The sequence below is a fragment of the Hemitrygon akajei genome, chromosome 27 (genome assembly GCF_048418815.1).
Source record: "Hemitrygon akajei chromosome 27, sHemAka1.3, whole genome shotgun sequence".
Lineage (NCBI taxonomy): Eukaryota > Metazoa > Chordata > Chondrichthyes > Myliobatiformes > Dasyatidae > Hemitrygon > Hemitrygon akajei.
In genome coordinates, this window is record NC_133150.1 from 1,872,043 (window position 1) to 1,885,435 (window position 13,393).

A 13,393-nucleotide genomic window follows, 5' to 3' on the forward strand; every position below is an offset into this window, starting at 1 on the left:
GAGGAGGTGTCAGCTCTTCAGTCAATAAGAGGAAGCAGGTGGCCGCCTACTTCTCCATGCTGCCCATGCCACAAGAGAGAGATACCAATCTGTAGTGATCTGCTCAGAAGACACAGATGTCTTTAGCATTTTGTGACAAGGTTGAGGCCCCATTGTTCCAGAAGTGTGGCACTAGAACCCATACAAGGCTTGTAGACATCAGGAAGGTTGCTGCCAGTTGGCATAGAGGTTTATTGGGCTCTCATCGGGTTGCACGCATATACAGGATGTGATACTGTAAGTGCTTTTGTAGGCAAAAGGAAGACAAGTGCCCTAAAACTTCTGGACAGCAACAGGGAAACTCAGGACACATTCTTAAGAGTTGGGTCAGGATTGGGTCCTCTCCCCAGAACTGATGGACAAACTGGAGGCATTTACATGTCTCCTGTATGCCCCAAAAGCTTCGACCACCAAGGTCAATAAGCTCAGGCATTTTCTGCTGTACTGATGTTAATATGGAATATATACAAAAAGTGATTACTTATTTGAATTCCTTAACAAATTCTCTACAAGTCCATGTGATTATGTGTCCTAGGGTTTTTATTGACTTTTCCAAAATAAACAAAAGACAAATATTTTTCTAAAAGTGAAATGATTCACTCTACTGAAATTGGGCATTGTACTGCGACTGCCACCAATGACGTAGTTTTCAATGTAGAATTTTATAACAACATTTGATGAAAAGTGCTTGAACTCAGCTATCATTGTGACAAATTTCAATGTTGAGGGATCACTGATGACAAAATACCACTAGGTTGAATATATATGTTGTACTTTGTATTGGCCACTTCTCAGAAATGCTTATTTTCGGGTAGTGTTATAAAATGCATGATAGCGCACATAAAGCTACCACTGGTGCAATGCTATCACATATTTTCTAACTCTAGAGATGTATACCTTGCCAAAAATCACTTTGAGAACATTCCCCTCAGATGGTACCGACCAACCCTACTGGCTCACTGACCAGCGGAGACTCAGCTATCAACTGGGGAGGAACCGGACACCATCCGAAACGATCAGAGACTGGGCGACGGCTTGCAGCAATGGCGGGCTATGTAGATCACGTGGGGGGACGCAGCGTGCGGATTGGATGCCAGCTGCCACGGCCACGCCTGCGCGCCACGGGCTTTGCGTAGGAGCCCCGAAGGCGCCGCCCAAACGGAGACTTCCCGCCTAAATCCGACAGGCGTCGGGCGACGGGTCCGGTGCGTATCGAAGCCGTGTCGTGTCGGCAGGTGAGGTGAGGTGAGATGAAGCGGGGGCGGGGGGCTTTGGACAGAGGGTAAAAGTGAGGTGTGGTCGAGGGGAGTGGGCTATGGTGTCGGCGGAAGGGTGAGGTGTCGGGGGGGGGGAGTGTGAGTTGTCGGAGTGGTGTCGGTGTGTGGGGTATCGGGGATGAGTGAGGTATTGGGGGTGAGTGAGGAGTCGGGGGAGGTTTGAGGTGTCGGGGTGAGTATGAGGTATCGGGGTATGAGGTATTGGAGAGGAGGGTGAGGTGTCGCAGTGTGATGTAGGAGGTGGTGTGAGGCGTCGGAGGGATGGTGAGGTGTCGGGTGGAGAGGTATGGGGTAAAGGTTGGTATCTGAGGTGTAGGAGGTAGGGCGAGGCGTTGGAGCGAGGGTGATGTATTGGGGGAGTGTGAGGTGACAGTGAAGTGTTGAGGTGTAGGAGGTGGGTGAGCTGTCGGGTGATGTGGGGGGGCGAGGAAGCAGTGTTGGTGGGAGAGGCTCAGGGAGGTGAGGTGTAGAGTTGAGTTGGGATGGAAACGTGTTGGGGTGTGATGTGTTGGAGAGGAGGGGTGTTGGAGGGTTGAGGGGTTGGGTGTGATATATTGGAAGGGTGAGGTGTCGGAGTGGAGGGGTATCGGAGAGATGAGGTGTTGGGGGTGTGATGTGTTGGAGGGCAAGGAGTTGGAGAGGAGGGGTGTAGGAGGGTTGAGGTGTGGATATGAGGTGTCAGAGTGGAGAGGTGAGGTTGCACAGAATATAAGGTGTCAGTGGATGAGGTGTTGGGAGAGTGTGAGGTGTTGGGGTGTTAGGAATCGGAAGATGAGGTGACTAGGAGGGTGAGGTGCTGGAGAGGGTGTGAGCTGTTGGAGTTGGGGTGAGGAATCGGGGGGGCAGAGTGTGAGGTGTCGGGAAGCGAGGAGTCGGAGGGTGGTTGAGGTGTTAGGGCAGTGAGATATTGGGAGTGAAGTGTTGGTGTGTGAGGTGTAGTAGGTGGGGTGAAGCGTTGGAGTGAGGGTGAGGTGTCAGGGCGCTGAGGTGTTGGGTGGGTGTGATGTGTCGGGAGTGTGTAAGCTGTTGGAGTGGAGGGTGAGGTGCTGGAGGGGTTGTGAGGTGTCGGAATAGGGGTAAGGAGTCTGGCAGGGTGAGGTGTCATAGGGGGTCAGGTTACGGAAGGGATAGAGAGGTGTCAGGAGTGGAGAGTGAGATGTCGGAGAGGTGAGGTGTCAGGTGGAGAGGTGTAGGGGGTGTGAGGTGTTGGAGGTGAGGTGGCAGGTGTGGAGAGTGAGATGTCGGAGGGTGAGTTGTTGGAGTGGAGATGTGATGTCAGTGGGAGAGTGAAGTTTTGGGGGGAGACGTGTTGGGTTGTGAGGTGTCAGGGTGTGAAATGACGGTGTGAGTTGTAGGAGATGGGACGAGGTGTCAAGAGGGAGAGATGTTGGAGGAATGAGGTGTTGGAGAGTGAAGTGCCAGAGGTGGTGTGAGGTGTTGGAGTGGGGTTGAGGAGTCTGGGAGGGTGAGGTGTCGTTGGGGTGGGGTGAGGCCTCAGGGTGTGAGGTGTCGGAGGGGAGGCTGAGGTGTCAGGTGAGGTGATGGAGCGTGAGACATCGTGGTGTGAGTTGTCTGGGGGAGGGTGAGGTGATGGGGTGAGATGGCAAGGGTGAGGTGTTGGAACGAGGCTGAGGTGTCGGGGGGAATGTGAGGTGTCAGTGTGTTGAGCTGTTGGGAGTGAAGTTTCTCCCTCTCACTCTATCTCTCTCCCCCCGTCCCCCCTCTTCCCTCCCCTACTAGCCCTCCGCCCTCACCCACTTCCCCCTCCACCCCTCTCCCTCACCCTCCACCCCTCTCCCCGAACCCTTCTCCCCCACTTCACTCTATTTCACAACCCCAACTCCTCCCATCATCTCTCTTCTCCCACCCCCTCTTCCCCAACACCCCCCTCTGCCTCCAACCTCCTCCCCTAGCCTCTCCTCCTCCTCCCCCCACCCCCAATAGACTGTTGATATATGTTGGCTCTTGGTTCCAATTTTAGCATCACGTCAATAGTTTTGAGTTTTTTCTCCATTTATTATGAAATAATAAATATATAAATATTTACTAATAAACAATATTTACTTATTCTAGATTATTTGGGGAGAATATGGCTCATAAAACAACAGGACGCAGAAATTGTGCTAAAAACCAGAAGGAGAAAACAACCTATGATCCATTGTATGATTTCAGTGAGGAAAATGAGAAAAAATTGGGTTGCAGTTATGAGGATGATAAACTAGGTAAGGTACCTTTTAATTGTGTTTGCTATTTTCATGAACTAACATGAATGAACTTGCATGAACTAACCTGTAAAATCCAAAATTCTGGTAGTTCTTGTGTATGAATGTGATAGGCCAGCCTTCTGTCAACACAATGGATTCTATGAACATGCAGAGTGTCTTAGAATTAATGTATGATCTTGCAGCAATCTCACAAGGCATCCTACCTACACCGCTCATCCTCTGTTTCATTCGCGTCAAGGAAGAAGCTACATAGCATTCATGCCAGGACCAAAAACGGTTACTTTCCCCAAATAGTAAGGCTGATTAACACCTATTATGGCTATTAGGGGAACCCCTATCTTCCTGTGGGGAGGAATCGCTGTACACACCCAGCAGGCAGATGAGTTAGTTTTCCCAGCATAACTATAGCAAAACAACAAGAAGGTGTTTGTCTTGGTTACTACAATACAAGAGCTTAAGTTTATAAGTATATACAATACTAGCTTAGTCATGAATGCACACGTTTGATGTGTCTTAGATCAATGGTCCCTAACCTCCGGGCCGCGAAGCATGCAGGGGTGCAACGGTAGCAGGAACGCACCCAGGACATCTTTAAGAAAAAAGCCGAAATAAACAAGCTAATTAATTAGGTGCAGTCCAGCACGTAAATATTGGCCCAGATTTGAGGTGATTGCCGATTGCATAGAGCAAGTGAAATTGGCAATCGCCTCTGATCTGGGCCGACATTTATGTGCCGGGCGGCACCTAATTAATTAGCTTGTTTATTTTGGCTTTTTTCTTAAAGATGTGCTGGCTGCATTCCTGCTACTGCTGCACCCCTGCATGCTTTGCAGGAGGTTGGGGACCACTGTCCTAGATTTCGAAGTCCTTGTCATGTGATTGCTGTTGGAGTGGTCAGTAACACTTGGTGGGGTCCTTTCCAGTGAGGCTCAAGCTTCTTTCTAAGATGGTTCTTTACGAGAACAAAATCTCTTGGGTGAACTCTGTTCACTCTCCAGTTCCTCTTCTTCTCGGTGGGCCTTCTTTACTTGCAAATGCAAGACCTGGAGAGATTTGAGTAGTGCCAGTGTTAAAAGTCGAATCTAAATAAAACTCGGGAGACCAGCTTCTTATAGTTACCAGAGTTTATTGCGCACCCTCCTGCAGGAGTTTGAGACCCAGTTGTCAGAGGGAAGGCACGTAAGTACTGCCACCATCCGACAAGTGGGCCCATCTCTCCGGTTGCAGCCGTATATTTATACATAGTAAGCCCCATACATTACTGTTGCAAGATGTTATTTGAACTGATATGCCCACCAAGTCTGTTGGTGGAAATTTAGTTACAGGTTAAGAGAGTCCACTAAGTCAAGGCTTAATTACAGATGGCGTGCTGTCCAGTCCTTATCAGTTATTCCCTTTGCTAGGTCCTGACTTAATTACAGATGGATGTTCCTTCCTGTCCTTATTGGTGAGCCCTCCTCCCCTACTCTTAACGAGGGTACAATGTACAATGTTATTAAACTCTCAATGTCTCTCTGTAAGCCGGGGAGAACTAGTAAAAGCCTGTTTTAGCTGACTGCTGAAGACAGAGTTTACTTCAGTTCAAAAATTCCTATTCAGTACCAATTATTCTTTTAGCCAGAGGTTACATCGGTTCAAAATGATTTTTTTTAATATCCTCAATTCTTCACCAGGATATACCCTATAATTTCATTCAACATTTGATTCAGGTCCATCTCAGGTAATTTTTGGGGTTGGCAAGGGGGTTCTTAACAGTCTGCCATATATTATTTCAGCTACCAACAGACCATGTTTGGTCTGATAATGAGTTCTCATCTGGAATAAGATAATCAGTAGCACTTTGAGCCAGTTTTGACTGGTTTCTTATCCTAATTTAGATAATTTGTTTTTCAGCGTCCCATTAGCCCTTTCAATCAGGCCGGCAGCCTGCAGGGGCAATGGAATGTCTGTTTAATCCCCAGAGCCTGGCATTAATTGGGTATTAATCTCACCCACAAAATGAGGGCCGTTGTCAGATACAACTTGCTCTGGTACCTTGAAACTTGCAACAAAATACGCACCATGGTATCGGCTTTTGTTATCTGGTGGGATATGCTTCGATTCATCTAAGACATCAAAAATTACAAGACAATACTTATAACAGTGTACGCGTGGTAATTCGATAAAATCAAAGTTTCAAAGGTCAAATTTAATGTCAGAGAAATGTATACAATACACATCCTGAAATGCTTTTTCTTTGCAAACATCCATGAAAACAGAGAAGTGCCGCAATGAATGAAGAATAGTTAAACGTGAGAACCCTGAAGTCCCCCCAGCTCCCCCCGCGTGTAAGTGACAGCAAGCAAAAATCCCCCCTCCCCCACTAGCAAAAAAAAATGCATCGGTACCATCACGGAGCCCAAGCGTGAGCTAAGCAATAGCAAAGACACAGACCAAAGTTACCCTAAAGGTAACGATTGCGTAGAGCAAGTGAAATCCACAATAGCCTCTGATTTAGGCCGACATTTACGTGCCGGGCGGCACCTAATTAATTATCTTGTTTATTTTGGCCTTTTTCTTAAAGATGTTTCATTTCTCAACAGTAAATACATTATCAATGTACGTGATAGATGGGAAACTGTTTGGAATTTATGAGATTGTGAAAGACTATGGATTTAGAAATGTATTAATTATTCCTCTTACTTTCTAAATCTCAAGATAGATGCAGCTTGAATTTTGGAATGCAGTATCTGCACAAAGCAATGTAGCATTGAAGTATTCTCTACATTTCACTGTGACCTTACAGTAACCAAAATGCTTCAAGGAACATAAAACCTATCTATTTCAGGTTTAACTTTAATAATTATTCAATCATGCTTGAATACCTATGAATACAGCCAAACAAAACAGAGTTCCTCTGAAGCCAAGATGCAAAGTACAGTACAAACAGTTATACACAGCACAAGGGCAGTTCTCAGCAGTACGTACACATACAATCCAACATGTCTTCTACCAATCGAACACTGGAGAGTGCCACCAACAGGAAGGGTCAGCACCCAATTCAACATGGAGACCACGCTACATCACCTCCAGACCTGCAGTATTTACATTATTGTTACAGAAGTAAGTTAGTTTCTAGCTGTACTCCAGATCTCTAGAGTTGACTGTATTAGGTTGTGTCCTTCAGTTTGGGTTCACCAGACAGCAGAAGTCTAAAGCCATCCTACATGGATTTTGTTGGATTGGTTTGGTTGTCTGGTGCAATTTCACATTCAGATTTATAACCATTTAACACGTTTATCACACGTACATTGAAACATACAGTAAAATGAGATATTTGTGTTAACAAGTAAGTCACCCAAGGATGTACTGGGGGCAGACCGCAAGTTTTGCCACACATTAGTGTCAACACAGCATAGTCACAATGTTCAGCAGAACAACATAAGCAGCAACGACATCAATAACAACACAAGACAACAACAGAAAAGTAAGCCATTTTCCCATCTATCCCACCCACCCAGAAATCTAATGGCAGTGGGGAGAAGCTCTTCTTAAAATGTTGAGTGTGTGTCTTCAGGCTCTTGTATATACCTCCTTATTGGTAGCAATAAAAGTGGGCATGTCCTGGGTGGTGGGGTTCCTTAACAATGGATGCCACCTTTTTGAAACATCTCCTTTTGAAGATGTATTTGATACTGGGGAGGCTGGCGCCCATGACGAAGCTGGCTGAGTTGCGACTTAATGCAGCTTTTTCTGATCATGTGCAGTGGCCCCTCCATACCAGACAGTGATGCAACCGGTTGGAATGCTCTCCAAAGTACATCTGCAGAAATTTGCGTGAATTTTGGTGACATACCAATTCTCAAGCTCCATGTGAAATATAGCTGCTGCCATACCTTTATTATTCAATCAATAAGTTGGGTCTAGGATAGTTCTTCAGAGATGTTGACATGCAGCACCTTGAAGGTGTGGACTAAGTGAACTTTGCTCTTCAGAGAAAGTTCCTTGTCAAATTCTTCATAGTTGTTTTGGTATCTGTCTTCATCCTGCCGCTAGTCCTCTTCTTCCTTGATCTTACAGATGGTTTAATTTGTGTGATAAGCATATGATACATTGCACAGCAATCCAAACAATAGTAATCTGATCGCTGAATACTGTAGAGGGCACTCGAGCGTGTAGATGGGAAAATTGTGATGCCCACTAAGCCTACTAGGCTCTGATTGTTGTGTTTGCACTATTGAGTCAAGCAAAGAAGACCATAAGACATAGGAGCAGAATTAGGCCATTTGGTCCCTCGAGTCTGCTCCACCAATCCATCATGGCTGATTTATTATCCCTCTCAACTGCATTCTCCTGCCTTTTCCTTGTAACCTTTAACACCTTTAAAGGTGGCACCGCTGGGACCCATGTGACTGCCTGTGACTACACCCTTTAGTTGAAGGAAGTGGGAGGAGCCAAAGGAGAAATTATTAAGAGTGAGAACAAGTTCTGCAAGACGGAGGAGAGTGGTGGTGGAAGGGAACTCGTTGGATCTGGATCAGAAAGAATTGGAACACTTTGAGACCTTCCTGGTGGGGGTGGAGGATAGAGACTGGACATCCCTAGTAAAAATAAGATGATGAGGCCAAGGAATTTAAAATCATTGAAAAGATCCAGAGCATGTGAAGTGTCAGGGATGTAGGTAGGAAGGGACTGAAATAAGGGGGATAAAACAGAGTTGAGGTATGCAGATATGAGTTCAGTGGGCCAGGAACAAGCTGAAACAAAGGGTCTACTCGAACAAACAGGCTTGTATGCTGCCCTCAACCACATCTCTTCCATTTCATGCTCATCTGCTCTCACCCCATCCTCCCACCACCCTACAAAGGATAGGGTTCTTTGTCCTCACCTACTACCCCACCAGCCACCACGTTCAGCACATAATTCTATGCAATTTCTACCATCTCCAATGGGATTCCATCACCAACCACATCATTCCCTCCTCCCCCCCCCCCCCAACTTTCTGCTTTCCACAGGGATTGCTCCCTCCGTGACTCCCTTGTCCATTCATCCCTCCCCACTGATCTCCCTCCTGGCACTTATCCTTGCAAGCGGAACAAGTGCTACACCTGCCCCTACGCCACCTCCCTCACTACCATTCGGGCCCTCAAACAGTCCTGCCAGGCAAGGTGACACTTCACCAAGGAGTCTGTTGGGGTCATATACTGTGTCCGGTGCTCCTGGTGTGGCCTCTTATATAGCGGTGAGACCCAACATAGGTTGGGAGACTGCTTCACCAAACACCTATGCTCCATCTGCCAGAAAAAGTGATTCTCTCAGTTGTCATGCATTTTAATTCCACTTCCCATTCCCATTCCGATATGTCTGTCCATGGCCTCCTCTACTGTTGCGAATTGACACTCAGGTTGAAGGAATAACACCTTACATTCCGTCTGGTTAACCTCCAACCTGATGGTGTGAAGACCGATTTCTCTAACTTCTGGTATTGCCCTGCCCTGCCCCCTTCACCATTCCCCATCTCCTTTTCTCTCTCTCACCTTACCTCCTTGTCTTCCTGTCGCCTTCCTCTGGTGCTCCCCCTCCCTTTTCTTTCTTCCATGGCCTTCTGTTCTCAACATCTAGTCTGGAGAGCCCACTGCATAGATATGGAAAAAGCTGCAGTGGACGCAATTTCAGCCAGGCCCATCGTGAGGACTGGCTTCCCCAGCATCAAGTAGGTGAAACTGCAAAAAGGCAATCTCATCCATCATTAATCACCCAGGACATGCCCTCTTCTCATTGATACCATCAAGGAGGGGGTTAAGGAGCCTGAAGACACACACTCAATGTTTCAGGAACAGCTTCTTCCTCTCCGCCATCAGATTTCTGAACGGACAATGAACCCATGCATGCTACCTCAGTTCTTTCTTTTATTTTTTGTACTTTTTAATTTAATCTATATACTACTAAAAGTCTCATGGTCTGTCTGTTTGTGACCTCCAATTGGTGCAAATGGTGCATTACAGTGGCACTTTTTTTTTTGGCTAAATCAGCTTAAAATGCACTAACTTACGGAATACAGGCAAAGTTCAGGGTTATATATTTGTATAAAATTGCTCATTCGCCAAAATCAGCAACCCCGCTTTCATCCGAGAGCCGATCCACCATCATAGAAATTGGTTCGCGACACCATGACGCATGTGCACGGCCAGTCTCAGCAGGGACATCAAGCAGAGCAAAAAGGCAGGGCAGGGCAGCTCTATTTCGAGAGCTCACATATCACCAACGTGCAGGATTGGGACAGATCTAACTGCCACCCATCAATAAGAGATCATTAAATCTTACTGTAATGACGTACTTCGAGATACCCATCAAACCCTTTGCTGCAGTCAAAGGACAGTGGTGACTATATTACGTCCACTTAGGAGAGCGCCAACCACATTGTCAAGAATAATCAGCGTCCTGGAGGCTTTGGTGTTACTGCTTCGTATCTTCTATCCAGCATTAGGGTAAAAAAATATGGTCAGCCTAATTATGCCGCGTGGAAAGAGAAGGGGGACATTATGGTCAAGAGATGACGCGAAACGTTGTCATGAGAGAGGAGCTTGCCCAGGTGGATTGGAGGAGGATACTGGTAGGGATGAGGGCAGAGCAGAGGCGGCTGATGTTTCTGGGAATAGTTCACAAGGCACAAGATGAAAATGTCCCACAGAAGTTCTCAAATGATAGGCGTAGGCAACCATGGCTGACAAGGAAAGTTGAGGACTGCATAAAAGCCAAGAAAAGGACATATAAGGTAACAAAAGTGAGTGGGAAGTTGGATGATTGGGGGAGTTTTACAATTCAACAGCCGGCAACATAAAAGCTATAAGAAAGCAAAAAGTAAAATATGAGGGAAAACTAGCCAGTATTATAAAGCAGGATAGTAAAAGTTTTTTTTTCAGTTATATAGAGTAAAAGGGAAGTGAGAATTGATATTGGATCACTGGGAAATGATGCTGGTGAGGTCAGAATGGGGAAAAAAGAAATGGCAGATGAACATAATGGGGACTTTGCATAGGTCTTCACTGTGGAAGACACTAGCAGTGTGCCAGTGGAGCTGTGTGTTGCAGTACAGTCGTGAGTCAGCAGAGTGAACAGCAGTGGACTGAGCACGCAACCCTGGGGAGCCCCTGTGCTCAGTGTGATGGTGTTGGAGATGCTGCTCCCGATCCGGACTGACTGAGGTCTCCCAGTCAGGAAGTCTAGTATCCAGTTGCAGAGGGAGATGTTCAGGCTCAGTAGGCTCAGCTTTCCAATCATTTTCTGAGGGATGATTGTGTTGAATGCTGAACTGAAGTCTATGAACAGCATCCGAACGTATGTGTCTTTTTTGTCCAGGTGGGTTAGGGCCAGGTGGAAGGTGGTGGCAATGGGTTCATCTGTTGAGCGGTTGGGACGGTATGCAAACTGCAGGGGGTCCAGTGGGGGGGGGGGCAGCAGCATCTTGATATGCCTCATGACAAGCCTCTTGAAACACTTCATGATGATGGATGTAAGTGCAATGGGACAGTAGTCATTTAGGCAGGACACTGAAGACTTCTTCAGCACGGAGACGATGGTGGCGGCCTTGAAGCACGTTGGAATGGTGGTGCTGTTCAGGGAGATGTTGAAGATGTCAGTGAGAACATCTGCTAGTTGGTCTGCACATCCTCTGAGCACTCTACCAAGGGATATTGTCTGGTCCAGCAGCCTTCTATGGGTTGACCCTGCACAGGGTTCTTCTCACGTCGGCCATGGAGAGACACAGCACCTGGTCATTTGTAGGAGGGGTGGACTTCCTCGCCACCACGTCATTTTCCACCTCAAACCGGGTGTAGAAGTTATTCAGCGCATTTGGGATGGAGGCATCACCTGCAGAATCAGGTGATGTTATCTTGTAATTGATGTCCTGGATGCACGTCCACATGTACCGCATGTGGCCACTGTCCTGGAAGTGACTGTGGATTAGCCGGGCATGTGCACACTTTGCCCCTCTGATGGCTTGGGACAGTTTGGCCGTTGCTGTTGTTAGAGCTGCCTTGTTGCTTGCTCTGAAGGTGGAGTCGCAGGACCTCAGCAGCGCACGCACCTCTGCGGTCACGTACAGAGGGTATATACCAAATGTGACCCAGCAATAAGCACAGAATTATACCTTGTACAACTCGAGGAATATTAAGCTGCTTTATGCATATAAGAACTACTTGGAATACAAGCAGATATCTAACTGCTAAACTGAAAAGGAATTATCAATTACACAGACTAATCTAAGAATTAAATAGTCGGAGCTGGTGTGATTTTTTTCCATGCTGTGGAGCATACCTAATTCTGTTATTTATTCAGTGATCCAACATCATTTGTTTTATCGGCTTTTACTTTGTTCATCTGAGGGTTGTGGGTCTTGCAGGCTGAGCTAGCATTTAATTGCTTGTCCATCATACTGGGGCATAGGCTGCCCATAGCAGCTCACCAGGGTTCTCTGTTCTGTGCCAGTTGTCCCCAGTTGCAGCCCATCTTCAAACATGCTTCCTTTCCCAGAGATGAGTTCTCTGGAGCTTCTGCTTTGGTGTTTCTGTAACTCTGGGTTTTTACAGGATGAAGTTGCTAGTCCCATGACCAACTTTCCTCCTCTTGCAGCTGGTCTTGGGTCTTTCCATGGCAGAATTGCCTTCTTTGCCCTTAGTGCTAAGATGGGCTTTTGTTTGTTCTGATGGTGTTCTTTCTTATAAATATTGTGTGTAATTTTGGTTTTTCTTGTGAATGTGATACAATGTGCCTGTGATGCTGCTGCAAGTAAGTTTTTCATTGCACTTGTGCACTTGACAAACTGGGTTTTAATATTGAACTGGCACTCCCCTTGGCACTAGTGTATACCAAAACTGCTGTAATGGAAGGAGCTCCAGGATTGAATGACAGCAATATAATTCCACATCAGAATGGTGTATGGCTTGGAGCTGGTGATGAGGGGAGTTTAATGGCTAGAATATGTTTTTAAGAAACTGCAGTCTGCAAAACTAGAATGGCAAATACATACTTGTATGTTGCTTTCAATTTAAAAAATAGAGATAGAGCAGCATACGCAAAATGCTGGAGGAACTCAGTAGGTCAGACACCATCTATGGAAATTAATTGCCAACATTTCAGGCTGAGACCCTTCATCAGGACTGGAAAGGAAGAGGGAAGATGTCAGAATAAGAAGGTGATGGGAGGAGCAGAGAAAGCTGAGAGGTGATAGGTGAGACCAAGTGAGGGGGATGGTAGGTGGGTGAGGAGGGGTGGGAGGTGATAGGTGGATGAGATAAAGAGCTGAATAAAGAATCTGATGAGGGAGGAGAGTGGACTGTGGGGGAGAAAGGGAAGAAGGAGTGACACAAGAGGGAAGTGATTGGCAAGTGAGGAGAACAGAAGGGATGATAGAGGAACCAGAAAGTGTGTGGAATGAAGAGGAGGAGGGGGGATAAAATTACCGGAAGTTGGAGAAATTGATATTCATACCATTTGTTTAGAGGCTACCCAGATGAAATATGAGGTGTTGCTCCTCCAATCTGAGTTTGGTCTCATCATGCTTGGAGAAGAGTCTGTCAAAATGGGAATGGGAAGCTGAATTAAAATGGGTGGCCACCAGGAAATCAAATGGCGGAATAAGCAAATGTGCTCAACATCAGGTATATGTTTTCACTAGATAGCAAATAAGAAAATAACCACATTGCTTCTGTACCTAAGAGAAGATGCTCTAGCCATGTCTGTAAAATTGAACTATAAGAGGAAGTGATAGAAGAAATAGAAATACAAAAATTCAAACTTAAAATCTTTTGAGTTGAATAAAATTTTTAATTTGTTATGTCAAACTGGAACACCTATATTCAACCAGTTTCA

The 13,393-nt window shown here is 46.2% G+C and overlaps 1 protein-coding gene across 1 annotated transcript in view; it reads left to right on the plus strand.

The window, feature by feature from the left end:
- Window positions 1–1,224: 1,224 nt before the first annotated feature.
- Window positions 1,225–13,393, plus strand: part of LOC140717083 (synaptonemal complex protein 3-like) — a 209,000-nt gene continuing 196,831 nt past the window's right edge. The window contains exons 1-2 of the mRNA XM_073030264.1: window positions 1,225–1,284; window positions 3,390–3,538. Of these exons, the coding sequence (XP_072886365.1) occupies window positions 3,406–3,538 (133 nt within the window). The 5' untranslated portion in view covers window positions 1,225–1,284; window positions 3,390–3,405. The remainder of the gene's footprint in view (window positions 1,285–3,389; window positions 3,539–13,393) is intronic.